This window comes from Cydia fagiglandana, chromosome 23, assembly GCF_963556715.1.
Source record: "Cydia fagiglandana chromosome 23, ilCydFagi1.1, whole genome shotgun sequence".
Lineage (NCBI taxonomy): Eukaryota > Metazoa > Arthropoda > Insecta > Lepidoptera > Tortricidae > Cydia > Cydia fagiglandana.
In genome coordinates this window covers 10,017,501-10,041,250 of record NC_085954.1, presented here as the reverse complement: position 1 = coordinate 10,041,250, position 23,750 = coordinate 10,017,501, and the positions used below count along the sequence as shown (strand labels likewise).

The 23,750-nt window shown below is 38.8% G+C and overlaps 2 protein-coding genes across 2 annotated transcripts in view; both read right to left on the bottom strand.

Moving 5' to 3' along the window:
• The window catches only part of LOC134675921 (ribosomal protein S6 kinase alpha-5-like), a 141,103-nt gene extending 122,309 nt beyond the window's left edge, over positions 1-18,794 (bottom strand). Inside the window, exon 1 of the mRNA XM_063534266.1 lies at positions 17,491-18,794. Coding sequence (XP_063390336.1) covers positions 17,491-18,202 — 712 coding nt within the window. The 5' untranslated portion in view covers positions 18,203-18,794. The remainder of the gene's footprint in view (positions 1-17,490) is intronic.
• A 453-nt stretch (positions 18,795-19,247) lies between these two features.
• Positions 19,248-23,750, bottom strand: part of LOC134675851 (CCAAT/enhancer-binding protein zeta) — a 22,731-nt gene continuing 18,228 nt past the window's right edge. Inside the window, exons 16-21 of the mRNA XM_063534153.1 lie at positions 23,221-23,305; positions 21,760-21,875; positions 21,219-21,377; positions 20,598-20,666; positions 19,785-19,874; positions 19,248-19,694 (exon numbers count right to left, since the gene is read on the bottom strand). Coding sequence (XP_063390223.1) covers positions 19,375-19,694; positions 19,785-19,874; positions 20,598-20,666; positions 21,219-21,377; positions 21,760-21,875; positions 23,221-23,305 — 839 coding nt within the window. The 3' untranslated portion in view covers positions 19,248-19,374. The remainder of the gene's footprint in view (positions 19,695-19,784; positions 19,875-20,597; positions 20,667-21,218; positions 21,378-21,759; positions 21,876-23,220; positions 23,306-23,750) is intronic.

The following is a 23,750-nucleotide window of genomic DNA, read 5'->3' as shown; positions in this document are numbered from 1 at the left end:
GCCTCAGTATGGCGGGCTGTAAGTCACACCGGAGAAGTATGGCATTACGCTACCGCCTACTTCTTTTTTATGGACTATCGGAAAATACGAGGATTTTTGTGGAACAAATCGTTCGACACTCGTATTTTATCCGACACGTTCGACTAACGCCCACGCGATTGGGCCGCCGGTACCAGCGCTATGACCATCATTTTTCTTTCCTTCATTACGTGCTTAGACCCCTGACGAACCGCCATACTGGTACAAATGATCCAGTAAAATGTGTCACTATCTCCCGGTCTATAAATGAAGGAATGATGATAATGAAAATATCAATACAAAAAGTTTTGTCTTTTCATGGCAGCATTGAGCAGAGGCGTAAAATAACTTGTTTTCTCCATTCAAGATTGTTTACAAGCAACTTAAAAGATGAATCAACATATTTTTAATTGTTGTTTACATTTCGCTCAGAAAAGTTGAGTGTTTTCATTAGATTTTATTTGTGTTGTGGCATTGGTAGTGTTTGTGTGATAGATTGTCTATGTTGTTTCTTCTTCTTCCTCAGCGAGTATGCGCCCACTGTTGGTCATACGCCTCTCCAAAACTCCTCCAAGCAGCCCGATTTGCTGCTTCTCTCCTTCAGAGTGGGCCTGCTATCTTTTTAATGTCATCCTCCCATCTTGTTGGAGGTCTGTGATCTGGTCTTTTTGAAAAAGGCCTCCAGGCTAGGACACGCTTCCATCTCATATTCTCTCTGCGACATTATGTGCCTGGCCCAGGCCCATTTAAGAGTTAAACACTATGTTGTTTACAATCTATTTAATAACATCATCTAATTCTGATAATGTTACATAAATTTATCTGTTCGCATGAAATAGATAATTGTTATGTTTTTGTGTTACATAACAGCATAGCATGGTTTCCTGTTATAATTTTCCACTACACTTAAAATCTGTGATTTGATCATTAAAGAGTTTTACTTTTACTTTATAACCAAGTATAGTCACCAAAAAATATTTTAAACTGTTCAGAGTATGGCATTATGTTTATGAGAACAACACCTTATCAGATACTGCATTGTCTTTGGTTATTTTCATTTTTCGCCCAATGAATCCAATCTTAGGTATTATAATAGTCTATTGTTAACAATAAAATTAATTTTACGGTTTAATACGCGTGTTATAAGTCTTTTGTTAATTAAGTGACACAGAAAACAAAAAAATACAACCGGAGGTGAAGATATAAGTTTTAATTAAAAAGAGAAAATATGTACCTACTATGTGATAAATTGTATCCTTATCTTATTTAGAATTAGAAATCCATACCTATGCAATTCTATATTTTTTTTATTCAACTCTTAAAGGGGCCCACTGATTAACAGTCCGCCGGACGATATCGGCCTGTTAGTTAGAACAAAATTTTGACAGTTCCGAACAACTGACAGGCCGATACCGTCCGGCGGACTGTTAATCAGTGGACCCCTTTAGGTTTTGCACAGAGCCAATTTTTTTTGTTATTTAGTAAGTTTTTGATATTAATTGTTCACATCAAATAATATTTTAATAGACATTACAAAATTGTCATCCATAAGTTACATATCAGGTTGGTATGTTGTATACTATAAAGAAATAACCACATACATCATAGGTATTTTGTTTAGGTAGGTCAAGATCCAAGGGCAACAAGTATTTTCGTGATTTCATACTTAACACTGGCAACTTGTGGTTACATAAATCATGGGAATAAAGGCAACACATTATTATTATTATTATTATAGCCTCTTTATTTCCATAACTCTTTTTTAGTTTCTGTTAAAATATGTTTTTATGCTGTTGTTTCTGTTGTTTTTCCTCCTTTCGTGAGGTATGGATCCCGTTTGGGTAAAGGCCTCCTCCCATTTCTTCCATAAATGTCTGTGTTTGGCATTGTACATCCAGTCTTTTCCTGCAACCTCTACTATGTCATCAGTCCACCGTTTGACTGGTTTGCCAACTTTCCTCTTGGCTGGTAATGGTCCTTTCCATCTTGTTGTTAGTGTTGTCCATCTGTCATCTGTATATCTTGAAATATGTCCTGCCCATTGCCATTTGAGCTTAAGGGCTTGTGTGAGCGCATCTTTGACGTTTGTTTTTATTCTTATAGTGTCGTTTTTAATTTTGTGCATTTTGTTTATTCCCAGTATGCTTCTTTCCATGGCTCGTTGTGTGGTGTTTATTTTTTGTTTGATCTTGTTGGTGTAAGTCCACGTTTGACATCCGTATAATAAACTAGGCAGAAGGCATGTGTCCATTACTGTTCTTTTTATCTTCATACTAAATTTTCCTTTCAGAATTTCTTTGAATGACCAAAACTTTCGCCATGTAATATTTTTCCTTCTATCTACCTCTTCCTCGTTATTAGTCCGTGAAAAGGAAATTTGCTTGCCCAGGTATATGTATTTCTTTACATATTCAATTGTATTTCCTTTTACATTGATGGGGGTGTCAAGGCTATTAGTCATTACCTTCGTTTTGCTTCTGTTCATTTGTAAGCCTACTTCATCGCTTTCCTTGTCTAGTGTCTGTAACATATTTTCTAGTTGTTTAGCTCTTTCTGCAAATATGATTATGTCATCTGCAAACCGCAGGTGCGTTAGGCGACATCCATCAATGTTAATACCATATCCAGTCCAGTTTATGTTTTTAAAAATATTTTGGAAGGCAACACATACCAGTCTATATTTTGGAAAAAACTGCCATGTCTGTTAAAATGCTAATTAATAGGTAAAGGTTCTATTATGAATATTATGATTTTTAACTGACTTTCAATACTTTTACAATTTATGAGAATATTTTTTATAGGTACATGTCACTACATGTTCCCTGATTGCTCAAAGTTGGCTGGATTGGGATTATTCTTTGGTTGGAAAGGGTCATCTTTTAAGTTGCTTGTAAACAATATTGAATAATAAAAACAAGTATTTTTTTTTATAATTACAGGTTTAAAAAAACTCCCGTATGATAAAACTCTCACTCTGTTCTCTTCAGGGTGGTGCAAAGACTGAAAAGTAAGCTTTGAAAGACTCGAGTGGAGTTGGTTCATATTATGTTAAAATTATTGTTGTTATATCTAGGAAGACTAATTATTTTATTTATTTATTTTATACTTTATCGCACAATATAACAAATAAAGTACAAATGGCGGACTTAATGCCCAAAGGCATTCTATACCAGTACCAAGCAACCATCAGACTTATTGATGAGAATTATTGACATCTTTTTCCATGTGTATTCAAATTACACAAATGGCAACGACCTGAGTCATTGCAATGACATTTTTTGCATCATTATCAATGTAAATTAGGTATGACACAAACTGAAATTAAGATGTAATTCCTATTCCTATCTTGTAGGATATTAAATATTTTATCTTTATGCCGTTTTGTACAGCTTTTATATCTACCATTCTCCAATTCTCCCTCAATTGCTCAAGGGTTAACTGGAAGAGATAAGTTCTCCTTTGTACTAATGATGTGTGTTATTTCATGTTTTATGTTTCTTTTTGTAGAATAAAGTATATTACTACTACTACTACTATAATAAAATAAAAGGCTTTTTTATTTTTATTTTAGATTTTATAAATCACACAGGATTGCACTGATCAGAGTTAAAATAGGTATCAGAAATTTTTCCTGCTTTCAAAAAATGGTATCTATGATGTTGAAATTGGGAAAAAGGAAAATTTCTATAAATCCTTCAAAATTAATAACTTTAAACAAAATAATAAAACAAACTTACCTTTATATCTTTTCCTAATTTTACTAGCATCCACAAGATTCCAGTCCACAGAGTGCTGAACCGGAGCGGGGACAGTCCCACCAATCAGCTCAACGGAACTGCTCCGCTTCATGCTGGGCCCGGCCACCGGAGCTGGCTCCACCTTCTCCTTCACTGACGGTAAACTAGCACTAGAACACTCCACTATTTCCACACTCTTGTCCCTCTCATGTCCATTAGGCTCCGGCCTGGCTTTCTTCACAGGTGCCTTCTTGTGTTTCTGTCCCGTGTGCCGACGCTTGGTCGAGTGAGAGCTGTTCCTACTGCTAATAGGGCTCGGGCACCCGCATTCCATGCTGCCCTCCTGGTCGCTACCTTCGTAGTATCCTGATTCGTGCTCAGGCTTCTTATCCGGCACACTCATCTCGGCGGTGGCCATGGCTCAGCCGCACACCAAAACCATGTAGGCTCCACTCGCTAGCGCTCGCGAGCAAACAATGTTTTTTTAATAGTTCACAACTCTCCAACTTTGTCAGCGAAAGTACGGGACACGTCGAATTTTGCGAACATTATTCGGCTCGCGTTGATGCGACACGAGCTCCAGATGGCGCGGCGGCGGCGAGACTAACCGCCCGATTTCGGGAGTCCTTCACACCCAAGCCGACTCCTCGCGCAACTCGCTCTCACGATTCGGTCGTTGGCAAATTCACTTGCGTCTACTTTCACACCTTACAAACGTCAATTTATTATTTTTACCTCTTTGTATGCTTTCTTTACAAAATCACAGCCTATGTCGTCGTCCACTTACTTGGGGTTACGCACAGTAATGTATTTGCATCAATCCAACCGATTCGTATAAAAATTGCACTACACTGTCTGTACAGACCACCGCATAACATCCAAACCAAATCCGTTTTGTAACCTTTCACTATCACTAATTATATTAGTCCTTTAATGTCTAAGTACACTAAATTAATATAATATAAATAAGTTATAAAATGCTCGCGCGAATGAGACACGGACTCACTCAGCGCGGTAAAATAACTGAAATTGAATCGAGAAAAGCAAAATAGAAACCGTGCGAGTAGCGCTTCCCCCACCACGATTTACGAGGCCAAGTAGAGCAGGCCAAAGAACCACATCAATCGATGAACTGTCACAATGACAAAAACCTGACTTTTAGTGTTGTATTCATCCTTTTTTGAAAGAAAAACATATTAAAATTAGGTTTCTAAACAGAAACTATAAAATTAAGTTACTAAAAACCCTTTTATTGTGAAATAAGCTGCGCGGTTTTACTGTTGCTTCGTTTCTCTTTGCATATACTGTGAAGTCACCGTTTCATGGACGTAAATAAAGAGAGACAACGCTATCGGTTATCTAAGAAGGCAAGCGAGATGCCAGATAAGTGTGAGTGACGAAACTCTCCTCGTCTCTTTCTACATACTTTTAGCTTTTTAACTACGATTTAGACTCGATTATGACAACAATTCATAATCGAAGCTGTTGCAGGTATAATTTAATTGTTCAGTTAATCATTAATGTATCTTTTTTTTTAATAACAAAACTTCCGTGAGACACAGACATATTAAATATATTAAGAACGGGTCACTCACGTATTTTAAGTCGAAAAACGCTCGACATGTTTCACTCCGTACCGAGGAGTGTCATCAGGAGCTTGCGTTTACGGTGACGGACCGGCGCAGACTGCGGGCCGCAGCTCTCCGCGCCCGATGACTCGGCGCAGGCGCCGGTGGCGGCAGGGGGAGCGAGAAACTACCCTCGTTTATGGCATTATTGTCAAATGATGGGTTGCACACAACACTCACTACGTCATTCGCTAATGGTTCGTCCACACTGTCCACCGACGTAGTACCCAAAACAGTTTTCCAGCTTGTAGGCACTGACCAACCACAATCACGGTTAAAATTCGGCTGACGACTAATTTCGATCGCCTCCCGTACTTTTCGCTGAATCACAAACTTTTCTTTCGCCAGCACGGTTACCTTATCGAAACGTATATAGTGAGTCGAATCCGAATCCAATACGTGTTCCGTCACCGCAGAGCCCCGGCTGTCCCTGTTCTTCATACTCCGTATGTGCTCAGATAATCTGGTTGAAATGTTTCGGCCCGTCTCTCCTATGTAGTTTTTTCCACAGGAGCAAGGAATCATGTATACGCCCGGACTGTTCAAAGGCTCCCTATTGTCGCGCCAAGCGCGATGTAAGTTGGTAAGTGGTATCAACCAGGACTACTTTGTCATGTGGCAACACTGGAGTCACTGACAGTTGACAGTTCCGATGGCGGGAAAAAGCACGATGGCGCCATTCGAGGAAAAATGGAGGTACGTGCAGGAGACATAGGACGGCGCTGGGTGTACTGAGTCGGTACATGGTGCGCCTCCAGGCGGTAACGGGAGCCTGCCCCGGTGAGTGTTTACACACATATTTATGCTTGTATAATCGACATCCTAGCTACATGGGAGTGGAACAAGGGGTTAACCAACGGTCCTTGGTTAACGTAGTTTCACTAAGACATAGTCCAATCTCGATATTGGACTGGGAAGCCCGGACGGGGCTTTCCGGAGTGTGTATCGGAAGCACACAGGCAATAACGCATGTAGTACGGTCGGTTATGAGTTGGAGTATAAGGGCCGGATCTAGGGGGCAGGCATATGGAGGATCCCGAGGGGGCAACGCCCCCTCGTCCAGGTGGTGTGTAGGACACCAGGGTACTAGACGGTAGTACCTAGTCTGGAGGCGACCGATCGTACAGGACGGGAGAGTCACTCTGGATAAGGCCAGTAGCCTGCACTCTCATATTGATACGAAACGTGCGATGCCAACTCGGAAGTAAATGTACTGGTACATGTAACAGTGTGGTCGTAGGTGACCCCTTCTCCTACTCTCATGTAGCATGGTGTTATGTGTACTCATCTTATGATATTTTGTCGCCCAAGCGAATCTATACCCGATTGGATTCAGGCAAGTGTATTATACTTAGATGGGTATAGGTGGCACGACACCTATCCTTCGGCGAACGCAGTACCTGTCTTAGCTTCATATGAGGACGGAAAATCGTCTTAATGCAGTATCTCCGGCGTAATAAGTGTCCGATTTTATCCGTCACGCCCTTAATGTAAGGTAGGTATAGGGGCAATCTATCTGCTGTCGTTAAACGGGGACGCGCTGATGCGTTCGCAACTCGATAACTCTGCCTCCAGTTATAGCCATTGCATTCCAATACCCGCCTCACGTGACCCAGCTCATGGTCCAAGTACTCCGGATCACAGAGGTCCAAGGCCCTATTAAATAGTGTTCTGGGCACAGAAGATAAGATACTCCTGATGACACTCCTCGGTACGGAGTGAAACATGTCGAGCGTTTTTCGACTTAAAATAGAATAGAATAGAATAGAAATACTTTATTTGGTGTAAAACATAAAACTTAACCTATAATACATCTTATTCTAATATATTCTAACACCAAAATGGATGCCACTCAGCATATGCCGATGACTAAGATACTTAGTCATGGCGCTGGTTTTCAGGGCAACCAGGAAACACACAATAAAAATTAAAACAATAAATACGTGAGTGACCCGTTCTTAATATACATTAATGTATCGTTATAATCAGTCAATTGATACATTTATTTAAGATGCTGAAGGCTTATATGAAAATCTGAATAACCCTAGTAGCATTTTCGTTGGGGCCCACGGTGCCAACGGTAGGGAAAACGTTGGGATGAGGTTCGTTCCGTAGCCAACGTTAATTTTGTATTGGCCCACCATCGCATTTACCAACATTCGCTGTGGCACAGATGCCCAACAATGGGCCTTTGTGTATTTTGGTACCGTTGGCTAAACAACGATAATATCCGTTGGCCCAATGATGACATATATCGCATTTACCAACATTGGCAGTGGCAGTGATGCCCAACAATGGGCCTTTGTGTATTTTGCTACCGTTCGCTAAACAACGATAACATTCGTTGGCCCAATGGTGACGAATACCGCATTTACCAACATTGGCTGTGGCATGGATGCCCAACAATGGGCCTTTGTGTATTTTGGTAACGTTGGCTAGTCAACGATATCATCCGAAGGCCCAATGATGACAAATATCGCATTTACCAACATTGGCTGTGGCACTGATGCCCAACAATGGGCCTTTGTTTATTTTGGTAACGTTGGCTAATCGACGATATTATCCGATGGCCCAATGACGACAAATATCGCATTTACCAACATTGGCTGTAGCATTGATGCCCAACAATGGGCCTTTGTGTATTTTGGTAACGTTGGCTAATCAACGATATCATCCGATGGCCCAATGATGACAAAAATCGCATTTACCAACATTGGCTGTGGCACTGATGCCCAACAATGGGCCTTTGTTTATTTTGGTAACGTTGGCTAATCAACGATATCATCCGATGGCCCAATGACGACAAATATCGCATTTACCAACATTGGCTGTAACATTGACGCCCAACAACGGGCCTTTGTTTATTTTGGTAACGTTGGCTAATCAACGATATCATACGATGGGCCAATGACGACAAATATCGCATTTACCAACATTGGCTGTAGCATTGAGGCCCAAAAATGGGCCTTTGTATATTTTGCTACCGTTCGCTAAACAACGATAACATTCGTTGGCCCAATGGTGACGAATACCGCATTTACCAACATTGGCTGTGGCACGGGTGCCCAACAATGGGCCTTTGTGTATTTTGGTAACGTTGGCTAGTCAAAGATATCAGCCGATGGCCCAATGATGACAAATATCGTATTTACCAACATTGGCTGTGGCACTGACGCCTAACAATGGGCCTTTGTTTATTTTGGTAACGTTGGCTAATCAACGATATCATACGATGGGCCAATGACGACAAATATCGCATTTACCAACATTGGCTGTAGCATTGAGGCCCAAAAATGGGCCTTTGTATATTTTGCTACCGTTCGCTAAACAACGATAACATTCGTTGGCCCAATGGTGACGAATACCGCATTTACCAACATTGGCTGTGGCACGGGTGCCCAACAATGGGCCTTTGTGTATTTTGGTAACGTTGGCTAGTCAAAGATATCAGCCGATGACAAATATCGTATTTACCAACATTGGCTGTGGCACTGACGCCTAACAATGGGCCTTTGTGTATTTTGGTACCGGTGGCTAAACAACGATAACATACGTTGGCCCAGTGAGCACAAATATCGCATTTACCAACATTGGCTGTGTTACTGATGCCCAACAATACCAGTTGAGTTTGCTTGTGGCGTCACTAGATGGCGTTACTGTCTCCAAACATCGATGTTATAGTTATTTTCTCGATTATTCCGGATATAATCATAATATTTTTTTAAAGTAACTTATAAATCTAATAGCTATAACTATAAAATTAATACATAAATTTAAATAATTGTATTTTACCAACATTTTCTCAATTTAAATCTCAAAAAACATAAATCTCGCTTACGAAGTTTCAAAGTGCGGTTAGTATATATACAAATTAGAGTGTATAGTAAGTGTACTTGCTTCAGCAGTACATATACTAAAATTGGAACGTACAGAGAAGATTAACAACAACTGCTGCCTAGGGCCTTCATGTGGATACAACCAATGCCTACCGTAGTGTAATTGTAATATTTATCAGCAAAGGCCCAACGTCGTATTACACAACCACTTACCTAACGTAGGGTAACTGTAGGACTCGTAAACAAAAGCCCATTACATAATTAGACTGTGTAGGCACACTATAAATTACACAACTATTTACCTACGGTAGTATTGTAAGAATCCTACACAAGGCCCAACGTTAAAGTTACAATGTTGGCCCTTTGTAGGACAAGCTGTGTTGGGCCTTCAACCTGGTGCACGACTACCTACCGACCTACCTGACTTGCCGATGGGTAATTGGGTAGGTAAAGTTTTTTGAAGATAGGCAAATTATATTTTTTCCCGATAGTATTCATTATAGCGATCACGGAAATGCAGCTCTTTTATTTTTATATCATTTTATTGATTAAATATAATTTTTTAAATGATCGATATGACGTTTGTGAGGTGAAATGGCAGACTCGAGTAATTAATTCCTTGGCGCGTAGTAAATGGGACGAGATAGAAAAAAAATCGATGTCAACTGTCAGTCTCATTCTTGGAAAATAACTTGCAAATAATTGGAAAATAATGGTCGGACGAAACATTTGTGTTTTCTTGTAATTGGATGTCGGTGTGATTTCTAGAATAAGTATTTTTAACGTCCCTAGCACGATCAACACGGATATTTTGATAATGATAACGATTGCTTTCGACTACTTGGCACTGCTTCTTGGAGAACATTTTCATTAACACCTCCACCACGACTCTTGGACTGCTACACGAGTCATTTTGGATCTCAGTATCAACACAAATTAACACAATAGATGGAGACGATCCCGGAAACGTTCGAATGGAAATAGAATATTACAGAGATGAACTCAAAGTGCGTCGTACCGTCTTGTAGGAAGTACAGACGTTACTTTCCAAATTCAGCGTATTTGAGCACACCAAAGTCTTTAACAGCGATTCGGTGCCAAGCTTTGAAGATATATTGGCCAAAATGGTAACTTATACGTTTGTGAGGACTATATAAACGTGATTGTTGTAATGATTAAGATTGTAATAGTGTTAATAACTAGGTCGTTATTGGCTATTATATATGGGCTCGGCAAGGTGTTCACAATATCTGAACACGCACGCCCTGATAATAGAGGCGTGTTCAGATATTTATGAGCACCCTAGCTACACCAATATATCTGATGGCGACTGTACTTTAGAAAACTTATAATATAAATCCAAAATAATATAATATAAATCCAGTAAATTTCGTTTCGTTTTATTTTAAAATCCACAAATTATTATCCTTAAGCATTAACATTACAACAGTATATAGAATCACGCTGTGTGGCGTGCCCTTGAAGAGAGTTGAGAGGTTCAAATATGGTCAATATGGATAAGTATGTCTGTAGGGTAAATGTGCTTCACGTTGGGGCCTGTTTACATATTGATTAGTGTTGATTGCGGGTTTAATACATTTGCCACTATACACAAGTAGCAAGTGTATCAACTCGCAAAAATACTACATTTTTGCTTCCATTGAGGTATACATAGTAAGCACTATTCTCAAATTATGTGAGGAAATAAAACAAATTCAATTTAGTAAAGCGTATTTAATAGGGGTAAAGTGACGCGAATACAATTAAAAAAACAACGCATATTCTTAGTTTATATTAAATGTAGATGGCTTTTTAGTTTTCACTTGGTCACAGAAATACGCTAAAAACCACTTTCAGAGTAGGTGTTTCTTGCGTTTTGGCTGTCCTTCTTGTGTCCTTCCACAGCATGAGCATGTCGTAAGTTCTGTTGTATTTGTCCCAGGACTTAGCAGGAAGCTAGTTATTCATTATTAAGTTTGCTTCTGCTTTAAAATGAGGCGGTGCATGCCGTCTATTCCAGGTCGTTTTCGTCACTTGAACTCATTTTGTTTATTACGAGTATTAAAATAACAAGCGGTAACTTATTGAGTATTGCACAACGAATAAACTTTGCCGCCTTTTATTTGCATATTTTTTAAAATTATATTACCACAGATACAAAGCATACGGTACGCGCATGCGTCAATCCGCGCGCACCGCGCAGCGCCCTTTCGCGGTGCTAAAGCGGTATCCAGACGGGACTGATCAAATCGGTCGATTTGATCAGAAATGAAATTGGCGTCAATCTCCAATTTTAGATATATGGTGATATTAGACCCATTTAAATTGAAAAAATGCCCCATAACGAAAATACTAGCCTCACAAATTGGTGTTCTTGTGTCCGCACCTCATTTTATTGGTCATTATCGGCGGTTGAATTCGGCGAGCCAAATTGGCGTTTGCGTCGGTACGTCCCGATTCGATCGGGCAATTTAATCAGATTGGCGAAAAATTGACTAATTTGGATACGCCTTAAGCAACATCGAGTTCACGATAATTTGACATATAATAATAATAGATTTTTAGCATAAGTTGCATTTCATAAAACTTAACCCAACTCATTTGTACATTTTCAAGTCAAAGATAAAGACATGTTGGTTTTAAAATTTTAATAAGTATAGACCATAACATTGTCATGATCTTGTAACATTGTTAAAATAAGAGAGTCTCCCATTTTCATTTTATTGCATTTTTTATAAAATGTCTTTAGATTCTCGGGATATCTTGGTCCTAATTCGATTGCTCTTTTTTATGGAAATAATTATATCCTTCAGATTCACAGGATGCTCGAGGCTTAGCCGAATAACACTGCAAGGAAGTATGTCATGGCTCAATGGTTCTAATTAGCCATCAGTATAATACCGCCAATGAATGTTTACATCCACCTGAAAATAAGAACAACATTCATAAAATGAGGATAACCACACAAAACTAACAGATGGTTGAAATTGTTAGAAAAAATTAGACCGATTTCTTGTTTACGAACTTAACAGCTCATGGCAATTTAATAATAAAAATCAAAACACAAGTGAAGAAAGTTTTCTGTACCTATGTATTTCACGGATACGTATTCCTGTACGGCCATTGCTCCTCTAATTCAACGGCATTGTGCTTATCACTGTTATGATAATAATTTCAAATTTGTAGAATCTGCTCGCAATCTCGTATGAACTCGCTTATTTTTCTTGCAAAACTCTGTCCAAGGGTCAGCGTAGGGGCCGTCGTGTAGGGGTGGGGAAGAAAACGTTGTCCAATAATTTATGCAGTGCCAAGTTATCGAAAGTAAATTCAATCTTTGTCCAAATACGCGCAGATGTCGTGGGGAATCAGAAGACCGTGGGTCGTGCTGAGGTCGCCGAAAATCTCAATGATAACATTAATAGCAATTCGCAAGGTAACATGAGGCTTGTCCGTTATTTTTCGGGAATGAGAGCTAAGTGACACTGACAGTTGACATCGATTTTTTTTCTATCTCGTCCCATTTACTACGCGCCAAGGAATTAATTACTCGAGTCTGCCATTTCACCTCACAAACGTCATATCGATCATTTAAAAAATTATATTTAATCAATAAAATGATATAAAAATAAAAGAGCTGCATTTCCGTGATCGCTATAATGAATACTACCGGGAAAAAATATAATTTGCCTATCTTCAAAAAACTTTACCTACCCAATTGTTCAATTTGCAAACAGAAGCACAACGAAAAAATTGCCCTTTTTTATTTTTTTGCAGTTGGCCCTACAGCAAGCCATACGGCCAAATGTAACAATTAACCAACCATCAAACAAATGTGTATAGGCCCAACCACGGCCCAATCAAAACCACCACCGTTGAATAATTGTATGATTTATTTAAATAGGCCCAACGAAAAAATTACTCTAATGGCCCTCTGTTGGGAATCTTCGGGAGGGCCTTTGTCGTCGGCCCTCCAGCAAATCGTACGGCCAAATGTAACAATTAACCAACCATCAAACAAATGTGTATAGGCCCAACCACGGCCCAACCAAAATCACCACCGTTGAATAATTGTATGATTTATTTAAATAGGCCCAACGAAAAAATTACTCTAATGGCCCTCTGTTGGGAATCTTCGGGAGGGCCTTTGTCGAGGGCCCTCCAGCAAATCGTACGGCCAAACATAACGGTCGCCCAACTAATACGTAAACAAAGGCCCAACAAAATCCCTACAAGAAAATGCTATTAGGGAATGCTCTGAATTAGCTATGTCGCTATGATTGGACAAAATAAAATAAATAAATTATTTATGATTATGAATTAAGAGAGGAAAATGGATTATTATTTTATGTTACCGCTGGTAACCTCGGAGTAATTAACAATGGAGCCGCCATTAACAGGCGTTCCCCTCTGTCGAAAATAGGCGGCCAATGGTCAACCTCATGTCAACCATATGTATGGACTGACGTTTATCTGACATGACGTACCTATACATTTGATGTGCCCCTCCCCCGCAAAAAACGGCAGACTATTTTGTACCGAAAATTTTAGACATGGCGTCTCCGTTGGTTATATCCTCCAAGCTGGTAACTAACAAATGGAAAAAAATCCTAGCTGCGTACCGGTGGGTAACACTGGTAACATTTGGGATTAACCCAGAAAACGAGGACAGGAAAACAAACCCAGGGCTATAACCGCGAAAATCGAAGTTAGCAAATTGCGGGGATTTTTCTCTGTCACCCTAATTACGCCTTCATTAGAGTAAAAGAGAAAGATCCCCGCAATTTGCGAATTTTGGTTTTTGCGGTAGCCGCTCAGGGCACAGTATAATAAAGAGTACCCCAGGGCTATAACCGCGAAAATCGAAGTTTGCAAATTGCCCCCGCAATTTGCAAACTTCAATTTTCGCGGTATAATATGCGAATTTCGGTTTTCGCGGTAGCCCCTCTGATTAACTCAGGGCTATAACCGCGAAAATGGAAGTTCGCAAATTGCGGGGATTTTTCTGTCACTCTAATTACGCCTTCACTGGAGTAAAAGAGAAAGATCCCCGCAATTTGCGAATTTCGGTTTTCTCGGTAGCAGCTTGCCCGTACGGAATGTCATGTGCAAGCGAGACAGCGCTATGCATTTGTAGAGCGACATCCCGATCTCACCTGTCATTCCGTACGGAAACCGAATGAAAATTCCATGCTTTTGCGGCCAAGCTTGGAAGGAAATGAAAGGGAATGGTGGCAAATGATAAGAATATGCTTACATTATATTATAAGTTTGGCAAGATTGAACTGATAATGACATATGATTAGAATTGCATCAATCATAATATCTATCGTATCTACTTCAATTTGGAAAATCAATCGATTGTTATGGAGAATCGTGATTTCGTCTTCGTTGAATCGGTTCGAGGACATCCTAAAAACCTTAAAATGAATACAAGTGTGTTAATTACTATTTTAATCCATGCTCAACGTTCAAAAACATTTTTAAGGAGAAATTATAACGGCAAATTCGTGTAGTTTAAAGCCGTAACAGACTACCGCACCGTGACGTTGGTGCGGTGCGGTAATCTGTTACGGCTTTGAATGTACCAAAAACGTGGCGGATTTATTTTTATAATACTTTAAACTCTCGCGTTTTGTACACATATTCAATTACACAAACGGGTCTACCGCGATATAATTTCATTGTTTTTACCTTTAATTCCGACACAATAACAATAACAATGAAATTATATCGCGGTAGACCCGTTTGTGTAATTGAATATATATGTGGATTTATTTTTATTTTTTCTTTATACAAATTACACAGTAAGACAGTTAAAACCTTGTTAATACCAATTCACAGTGGAATTCATATAAAATCAATCAATCAATAATTTTATTTCGTCATCATAAGTGTAAATACAATTAGTACAGGTGATAGGGTATTTTTACAATGCAGTTGCTAAAAGTGTATCAATAATATAACATAGACATTTAAAATACAAATCTAATATATAACAGACGACTCACGTTTATCACGGTATAAATAGATACCTACTGCGTTTATCGACATTTCGACAACTGGTGCTAACAATTTAAGATCACGTTGTTCGCGTATAAAACTGGCACTGGCACGTAATAAAATCTAACGTTCGTGCATTAAAAACTAATCAATTAAAGATTCCCAATAACAATTACTCGCTCGGAAGGTTGTGAAATTGCCCTTTGGCAGACGTGTAATTATCGTGGTTATCCTATCGCGATAATAAGGAAGGCTATCTGAGACACGGAAGCGCCGAGGCCTCGCGGGTTGAAGAAAAATCACGCATATTTGTTTTGGTTCGTCTTGGAATCGGTGATAACAGTAGCCAAAGCGATACGACATGAAGACCATAAAGTGATCGTGTGGATGGAAAACTGACATACTCCTGAACTTCCCAATTTCTTCATAATTGGAGTAGTTCTTCTGTGGAAAACTGACGTACTCACGAACTTTCCAATTTCTTCATAATGTATGTATGTATGTCACTTTATTGCACATAAACAGATTCTTGTAATTAATTAATAATAATTATTAATTGTAATTGTAGTAGTTCTGGATCACTCGACTTCCTTACCTAACAGTCGCCAAAGCGATGGGACAATAATGTCATTAAATGATGTCTTTTCGTGTGTGGATGGAAAACTAACTCTATAAACTGAACTTCGGCATGTTTTCTTCATAGTTGAAGTAATTGTCATGGGGATCATTCGACTTTCTTGTCTTACCCACCCCCAACAACTTGAGGTGATATTACATTTCTATATCCTTTCACTGGACAAATCTGGTATCTATGATAAATGGATATGAAAACAACATATGTCCATACTCCATCCAACATCTTTATCTGTCCTTCTAGCAGAAAGTGCTCTGAAAAAGGATATGTGTAATTACCCCTATCCTATAAAATCTTATCTTAAAAGCTGCATTGCTATCCTCGCAATGTTATGTTCATAATTTGGAGCAATACCTCTATTCAGGGGTCACTAAGAGTCCCTTTCCACCAGCGGAATGAGAATGTACAGGCCCAAGAAAATATACCGGTCAACATAATGTATTGTATTCCTATGTATACACTGGAACCCATCTTTTGTGGAGTTAGTCCATACTATAAGATGGTGCTATCGAATATAGGTACACAAAAAACAACATTATCATAAAACGGTTGCACCATGAATCATTTCTGACCTACCACATTGGTTTTTAATTTATGTAGGTTTTTAAGCGACTAGGTATGGAAAAATGTTGTTTGTTGCTCGCCATGTGCATGTTTGTTCGTTTTCTTATTTTGAACGTATCTCCCGCAATATCGTAGGAACTAGATCCGATTTTATACCTTTCTTGAACTTTTAACTTGTGGCTTATTAGTCATAGATACCATATGTATCAAATCAACCAATTTACTCCCATGGTAATATTATACATAAACCTTTGTCGAGTTTGTCGACTTTGCTGTTGTTATGTTACTTGTATCAATAGCAAAAGTACACGTGTCTGGAAAATTAATTGTTACATAAAATGTCTAGTTTGTTTTATGATCGTCATTCTTACCAACTCACGTTTTGTGTCGCTAATACTTAGTATCGAATGAGATGTCAGTAAAGACGAACATTTTAATTATCACTGCCATTAACAATCATTATCTCTAATGATAACGTTAACTATCTGTTGGGACCTTTCCCGTTTTACACGACGCGTGGTATTTATCATTAGCTCTGCTTATCGGCGCCATTATGGTCGAAGATAGCTGCAGATGTTGTTTATATAATCTGATCTGAAATCGTAATATTTTTCCGATTTTAAGAAAGTTCTTCAATCGCTTGGGATTAGAGTATCTACATAATATTATAACACAAAATTAGATCTTTAGGACCTTTACGTGTCTGCGTGTCTGCTTGGTCTTTGATATCACAGGCGGGTAAGACTATGTCTTGCTCATAGACCCATAATATTACTTTGATATCAGTGCCTTTGTGTGAAGTTGTAGAATCCAGTAGTCTGAACATAGATATTAAGAGTAACTTTTTACCTTTACCTACCTCACTTTCATCAGTTCCATCGTGAGAAATTCTGCAGGGATGCTATTCTTCATTTTCGCATCGATTTTGAGACAAAAGGAAGTTAAAATACTTAAAATCAAAACAAATCAACAAATAAAATTTAGCTCCATCGACCTTGTAAAAAATGTCCGCTGTTAAATAATAAAATATGGAAAAATATGTATAAAAGCGTTATCTCTAGTTATCTACTTACCATAACCAATTTCATGTCGTATAGTGTCCTTGGCCTTTACGATAACGGCAGCCTCTTCAAACGGCTTCTCATTTGGTTTGGGATCTTTAGAAACCTCAACTTTTTCCTTCTCTTCCATTTCTTGTTTAGGATCGTCGTCATCGTCAAAGTATTCATCAAATTTGTTCTGTTTAAAGAAATCGAAATTGATTGCAGCTCTTTTCATTGTAGGCGTCGCGCACGCGTCCACTTCGAACTGTAGCATTCTTGCCGGCGACATTACCTCCATAACTGGAGACGGCTTAACGAAAACATTATCGGTGTTCTTGATGAGCGACAACTTCAACAAATTCTGCGTTCTTTGTATTTTATCTTGCTCGTTTATCTTCGGAGTTTCTACAATAGCCAACGGTTCTGGGGGTGGCGTGCAAGGATCAGCAATAGGAGTTTCAGGGGGCGGAGTAAACGGCTCGACAATTGGAGTTTCAGGTGTTTCAACGGCCGGCGTTGAAGCAGTTTTAACCAACCCAGCTGGCTCTATATCTATGGAAGAGTTCCTGTCTCCTATAGTTACATTTTCGCCGATAACTGAATAACTATCCAGACTCATACGAAATGTGTCGTCAGGCAAGTCTAAAGTGTCTGCTATAAATAGTTGATTAGAACTTGAGGAAGAAACTCTTGCAGAAGCCGGTTCCTCAGTTTTTTGACTATCAGGTCTAGTCGTCTCCATAATTATATTAAAATATATGTTTTCTTACTCAATTTGTATCATTCAATGTTATACATATTGTTACATATCCCACCAATATTAACAATCGTCCTTGAAATATATTTAATCGGATTGAATCGATAAGCGCAAGATATTCACATCACTAAACTGACGGCACACTCACACGTGCGCAAAGCCGCAATCTGTGTTTGTGTGCATCCGTGAGCTGTCAAACTAGTTTCGCGGTTTCGTTTTCTTCATAGAAAAATAGTCTTATTGGAAATGAAATCACTCTAATGCAGTCACGACAACAGTCTACAATGTTTATTTCACACCACACACTTCTTATGTCAATAAATACAGCTTTATCTTGCCCCGCGTCCGTCTATAAATAGCCTCGTAATCGTCACTTGCACTGATTTTTGCCCGCCTTTTTGCTAAATCACAATGTTCACTGGCAGTACGCTCGTAAATACGTCCAATAATGTCAACAAAGCACTTAAGCGATAGTATTCACTGTTATTTCGGATGTAATACGTCTCGAATCGCGTTATAAATGCGTTATACGGCTTGCGCGTAGCCACTATCCGACAACGCGTAGCTATATGATAGTTGTCAACAAACATGAAACAAGAAAGGCGCGTTGCGCTGTGCAGTCCGGCCGGACAGGAAAATATTAACTGCGACGCGAGCCGAAATCTATTGCAAACGTAGCATTAATTATTAACGTAGTTAAATTCAGTAAATTCGCGAACACACGTCAAAGGGTATTTCGATGACGATGCAATGTATTGTAGACGGCTAAAGGTGGCTCAAGGTCAGATCGATAAAGCTCGGCGAGCCTTGGAATTTTTCGTATAGCGTTCAAGATAGGTAATTGGCAATCTTTTTCACGGCTAAATATTCAGCTTTGGCCTTTAGCTGTATGTTTTAGTCTTTTGTATGGTTAATAAGTATTTATTATGGCAGTTATGTACGAAATTACCGTCTCGAGTGTTTTGTTTGGTTGGGTTAGCAACAGGTTGCATTTGACAGATGACTCATAAGCATAAACAAAACAAGGACATTTCAAAGGCAATTAAAACAACATTTTTTAATAATGATAATGTAACTTACATACATTTTTATAGTCTTATACAATAATCGTAACAGGGAATAAATCGAACATTGTTTTTATTCGACAAAAAATCAAATCATTTGAACTTTTTTTTCTTGCCGCCGGCGCCACCGAAGTTGTCGCCTTTCCTTTTCCCGCCTTTTTTGTCTGCCATTTTATTGGGCCGGCCATTTTGTTTGTTCTTGCTGAACTTTTTGCTTTTAGCGCCGTGGACTTTCCTGTTATAGCCCTTCATCCATTGATCTCTCTTGTCTTCCCATGCGAGTTGTTTCATGCTGGAGTTGTCTGTGTTGGCTACGGCTTGACTGGAGCCCTGTTTCTTGTGTGCAGCTGTTTCTTCTAGAAGGCTCGAGAATTCTTCTGCTGATGCAAACAGCGAACCAAGGTCGTCTTTACCTATTACAGAAACGTACAGTTAGTATTCATATACACCATTATGCATGATCTATTGAAAGGTATTTTATTGTATGATGTTGAAGTACCAACCTTTGAGTTTCAGTTTCATCTTGCCCTTTTTAGACTTTTCGCCAGGGACGCCAATCTCGTCATCTTCATCGCTGTCTTCTAAAAGTAATTCTGTAACAAAAGGCAATGGTTGCAGAATAAATAATTTCAAGAGGATTCGTGAAAGGAGAAATAAATAAGCAAAAGATTTTTTTGTAGAATTCCAGGTTTTTAGATGAAAATGTTGATGCGTTTTCATTGCAATGTTTTATTTATGCAAGTTGTACTTATTTTATTTTAAAATAGGACTATTTTCGGCCGAGAATCGTGAATTAAGATCAACCGAGTCCCACAGTAAGCTCACAAAGGCTTGTGGCGTGTGTACTAGACAAGAATATTTCTCAAAATAAGTGACCTATGTCAAAATTATATCATCTAATGGGTCATAGGGACCACCCTAAGACCCATTAGATCATATAATCCAAGGAAGGAATACTAATTACTACAGTCCAATATATTGGTCCAACGTCATTGCGTCTGGGGAATGCCCCATTAAGTAAAATGTAAGACAAAATACAAATTGGACAGGTGGAATACCTCCCTCAATCTCTCGATTCAAATACTGTTGACATCCATGGATTCTACGGGCCACACACTTGGTCTGTGAGCCTGCGTATATTTTAGATTCTTACAGGCACACAACTGTTTTATGTCCTGGTTTCCTAGGATAGCGGTGCCGTCATATAGCGGCCGTCTCCATACAAATACTACGACATTAATTATTTAGCCGTATTATTTAGTATGGAGACGGCCACTATATGACGGCACTGCTATCCTAGGAGAACCGATCTTTACCGTCTTCTTCGCCTGACAGTACGGGCTCATCCTCGTCTCCAGAAATATTCAGCTCGCCATCTTCACTATCTGTTAACAAAACGAAACATCAAAGTACTCATACTGTTTATCTAAGGTCAGTCTACGCTTGTTACAGTTAGCCCTTTTGCGTAAAAAAACATAGATTATTTAGTTTAATAAACAACGAGACGAGTGCAAAAGGTGTTAAAATGTTTGTAGACACTTTTTGGAATTATAGCACATATATTTATTTAGAGATTGTAACATTGACGTATAATATCTAAGGATTGGCCATACGGGCAATAAGAATGAGGTATGAATGGGGCCAGTACAGCGGTGTGACACCGCTACTACGCGATTGGTTGATGAGTTCGCATCTCGCGCGATTGGTCGCAACTAGTTACGTTAGGCTGCACGATTGGCTCGAATTAGTGAGTGACACCGCTGAATTAGCACCATCTTTTGTAGCCCGTAAGGCCAGTCCCAATATATTACGTCCATGGACTGTAAGCTAAACTTTAAGTAATAAAAATATAGTAAAAACAATTCCCTTTATTTTTTTTAAATTTAAGCTCAACCAAAGGCTTGAACCTATCATAGGGACCATGTGTAATTAATTACCTCCACTATCATCCCCACCCTCAGGCACGTCTCCCACTTCTTCTTCATCATCATCATCACTGCCAAGTTTGTCATCATCTTCTTCTCCCTTCTTCTTTGGCCGTTTCTGCTTCGTGGTTTCCATGTCCGCCAAGAAGTCTAACTCTTCGTCGGAATCGGCTGTTAGAATAATTCGAGACATTTAATAAATTATGGATTAATTAAATAGTCCTTTTACCACAGAATAGAAACTTCCTACAAAACCGAAGTTTGATAGCGGTTCAGGGTCGAATCATGCTGTCCCTTTCTAATACATGGCACTATCCCTTTCGGCTATTTAGGGTTGTCAAAATTCAAGCCATTATTTTATCTGTGGTCGTGCACGCAAAGGGACGTCAAGTCGTGTCAACCCTAATAATTGCTCGGAGCAATGCTGAGCCGAGCGGAGCCGAGTTTGGCCGAAGTCGGGAGTTTCGCACCCCTGCTTTTACATTTAGGTATTAACTATCAATTATAGGCTTACGCCCTTGTGTATACCTAGTGTATACTTTAGTTATCTTACCAGTAGCTCGGGTGCCCGTGACCGAGTCGAGATATTTCTCGAAGTCCTCACTCGTGACAGAGTCCGCGTCACTGTCCGAGTCTGACTCTTCTGCGTCTCGCCGCTTTTGGAGGAAACTAGAAGAAATATGAATATTTAATCTGATATTTTAAATCCCGCACGCGATTATATACCTACGAAGTCTACGAGCTGTATTAAAAATCAACGCCTATCCCTAGTGTAAATTTCATTCGATAGCGTGACGTACTGGGCATTTTCATTTAACTTGCGCAAGTTAAGCGCGACTTAAGTCGTGTTTCAGTACCTAACGTCTAACCGTTACATTTCTGACAAAATGTATGGGATTTGACATTGACCGTCAGTTTTGTAACGATTGCTAAGCGGCCGTTAAAGGTGTTCAATTAAGTGAAAATGCCCAACTAACGTTTGTATTGGATCTTAAGTTTCCAAAACGTCTCGCTTGCTCTAGTTTACTAGGATAGCGGTGCCGTCATATAGCGGCCGTCTCCATACAAATACTACGACACCCATATTTAGCCGTATTATTTAGAATGGAGACGGCCGCTATATGACGGCACCGCTATCCTAGGTAAACCGATCTTTAGCGCGCTGTCCAAAATCCCACACAAAAATAGACATAACGCAAACGCGAACGTTCGAAACATCAGAACAGTGTACATTACGTTCCAAGTACGATTTTATTCATTTTTTTACGATAATCAATTGAAATTTGGGTATAAAAATGGATTTGTATACAATTGCCATTCTGATATTTATCTCCCCATTCCATAAATAACGATACTTTTGCCCAAATTGTTAATTGAAAGTACCCTCAAGATTTACTACCTATAAAAATGTCTACTTTCTTAAATATGTTTTTATAAAACCCATGCATTTTACTTTCCTCGTATTCGAAATGAAAAATAGAGTGTTAAACTTGGGTGAAAGGCATCATTTCAGCCTCGGGCTGCCTCGGAAGATATGAGTGCCTTTCATCCCTTGGTTAACAATCTACTATTGAAGTGACTATTATTTTGAGTTGAGCTGCAGCTGAATTGAGTTGCAGGGACTATTATTCTTAATGTAGGAGTTGTTTATATGAATTTATTACAAGCTTTTATTTAGTTTCACCTGACCGTTGTCTGTCTGTCTGTGTGTAATCAAATCTTTCAAGTTAAATTTGATCCACTTCCCAGTTTCCGATTGAGCTGAAATTTTGCATGCATGTATAAATCTAATGACAAGGCAATATTATGGTACCATCGAGCTGATCGGATAATGGAGACAGGAGGTGGCCATAGGAACTCTGTGATGAAACAACGTAACCTAATTGTGTTAGGGGTTTTAGAATTGTCTCGATGAATATTAGTTGTCTGTCGTAAGAAAAGTACAGTCAGCGATAAAAGCTTGTACCAGAAATGAAATTTTTGCCAAAAACTTTATAAACAGATTTTTACTTACTCATAGAGGAATCTTTCGTCGACTGGTATTTTGCTGGCGTCCTCATTCAGGTACGACGATGAATTTACTGGGAGGCTCTTCAATCCTGAAATTACAAAATTAATAATATAGTAACCTGTATAATATAAAACTATTGATTTTATATTTTAAAAAAACGTTCATAAGTGCTTGTTACTAGGCCTACATGAATAAAGTATTTTTGACTTTGACTTTTTTATGGTGACCAAGAAAGGAGTGGCGTATATTTAGTTTTTTTTAGCATTAGAAATAAGGTAAACAATCTTGATGTGTCTTTTAATTGAAAAACACATTTTAAAAATAAGTTACGGCAAATATGTAACAATTATGATACTAATACGATCATTTATAAACTTCTGCTTTCATAAGTAATAGTTACTGATTTTTAAAAAGCATTTTTCAATTAAAAGACATGTCAAGATCGCTTACCTTCTTTCAAGTTCTTTTTAATGCTAAAAAATCGAACTATAGGTATGGGTAAGGCGATATCAAGTCGAATTTTACTGGGAATA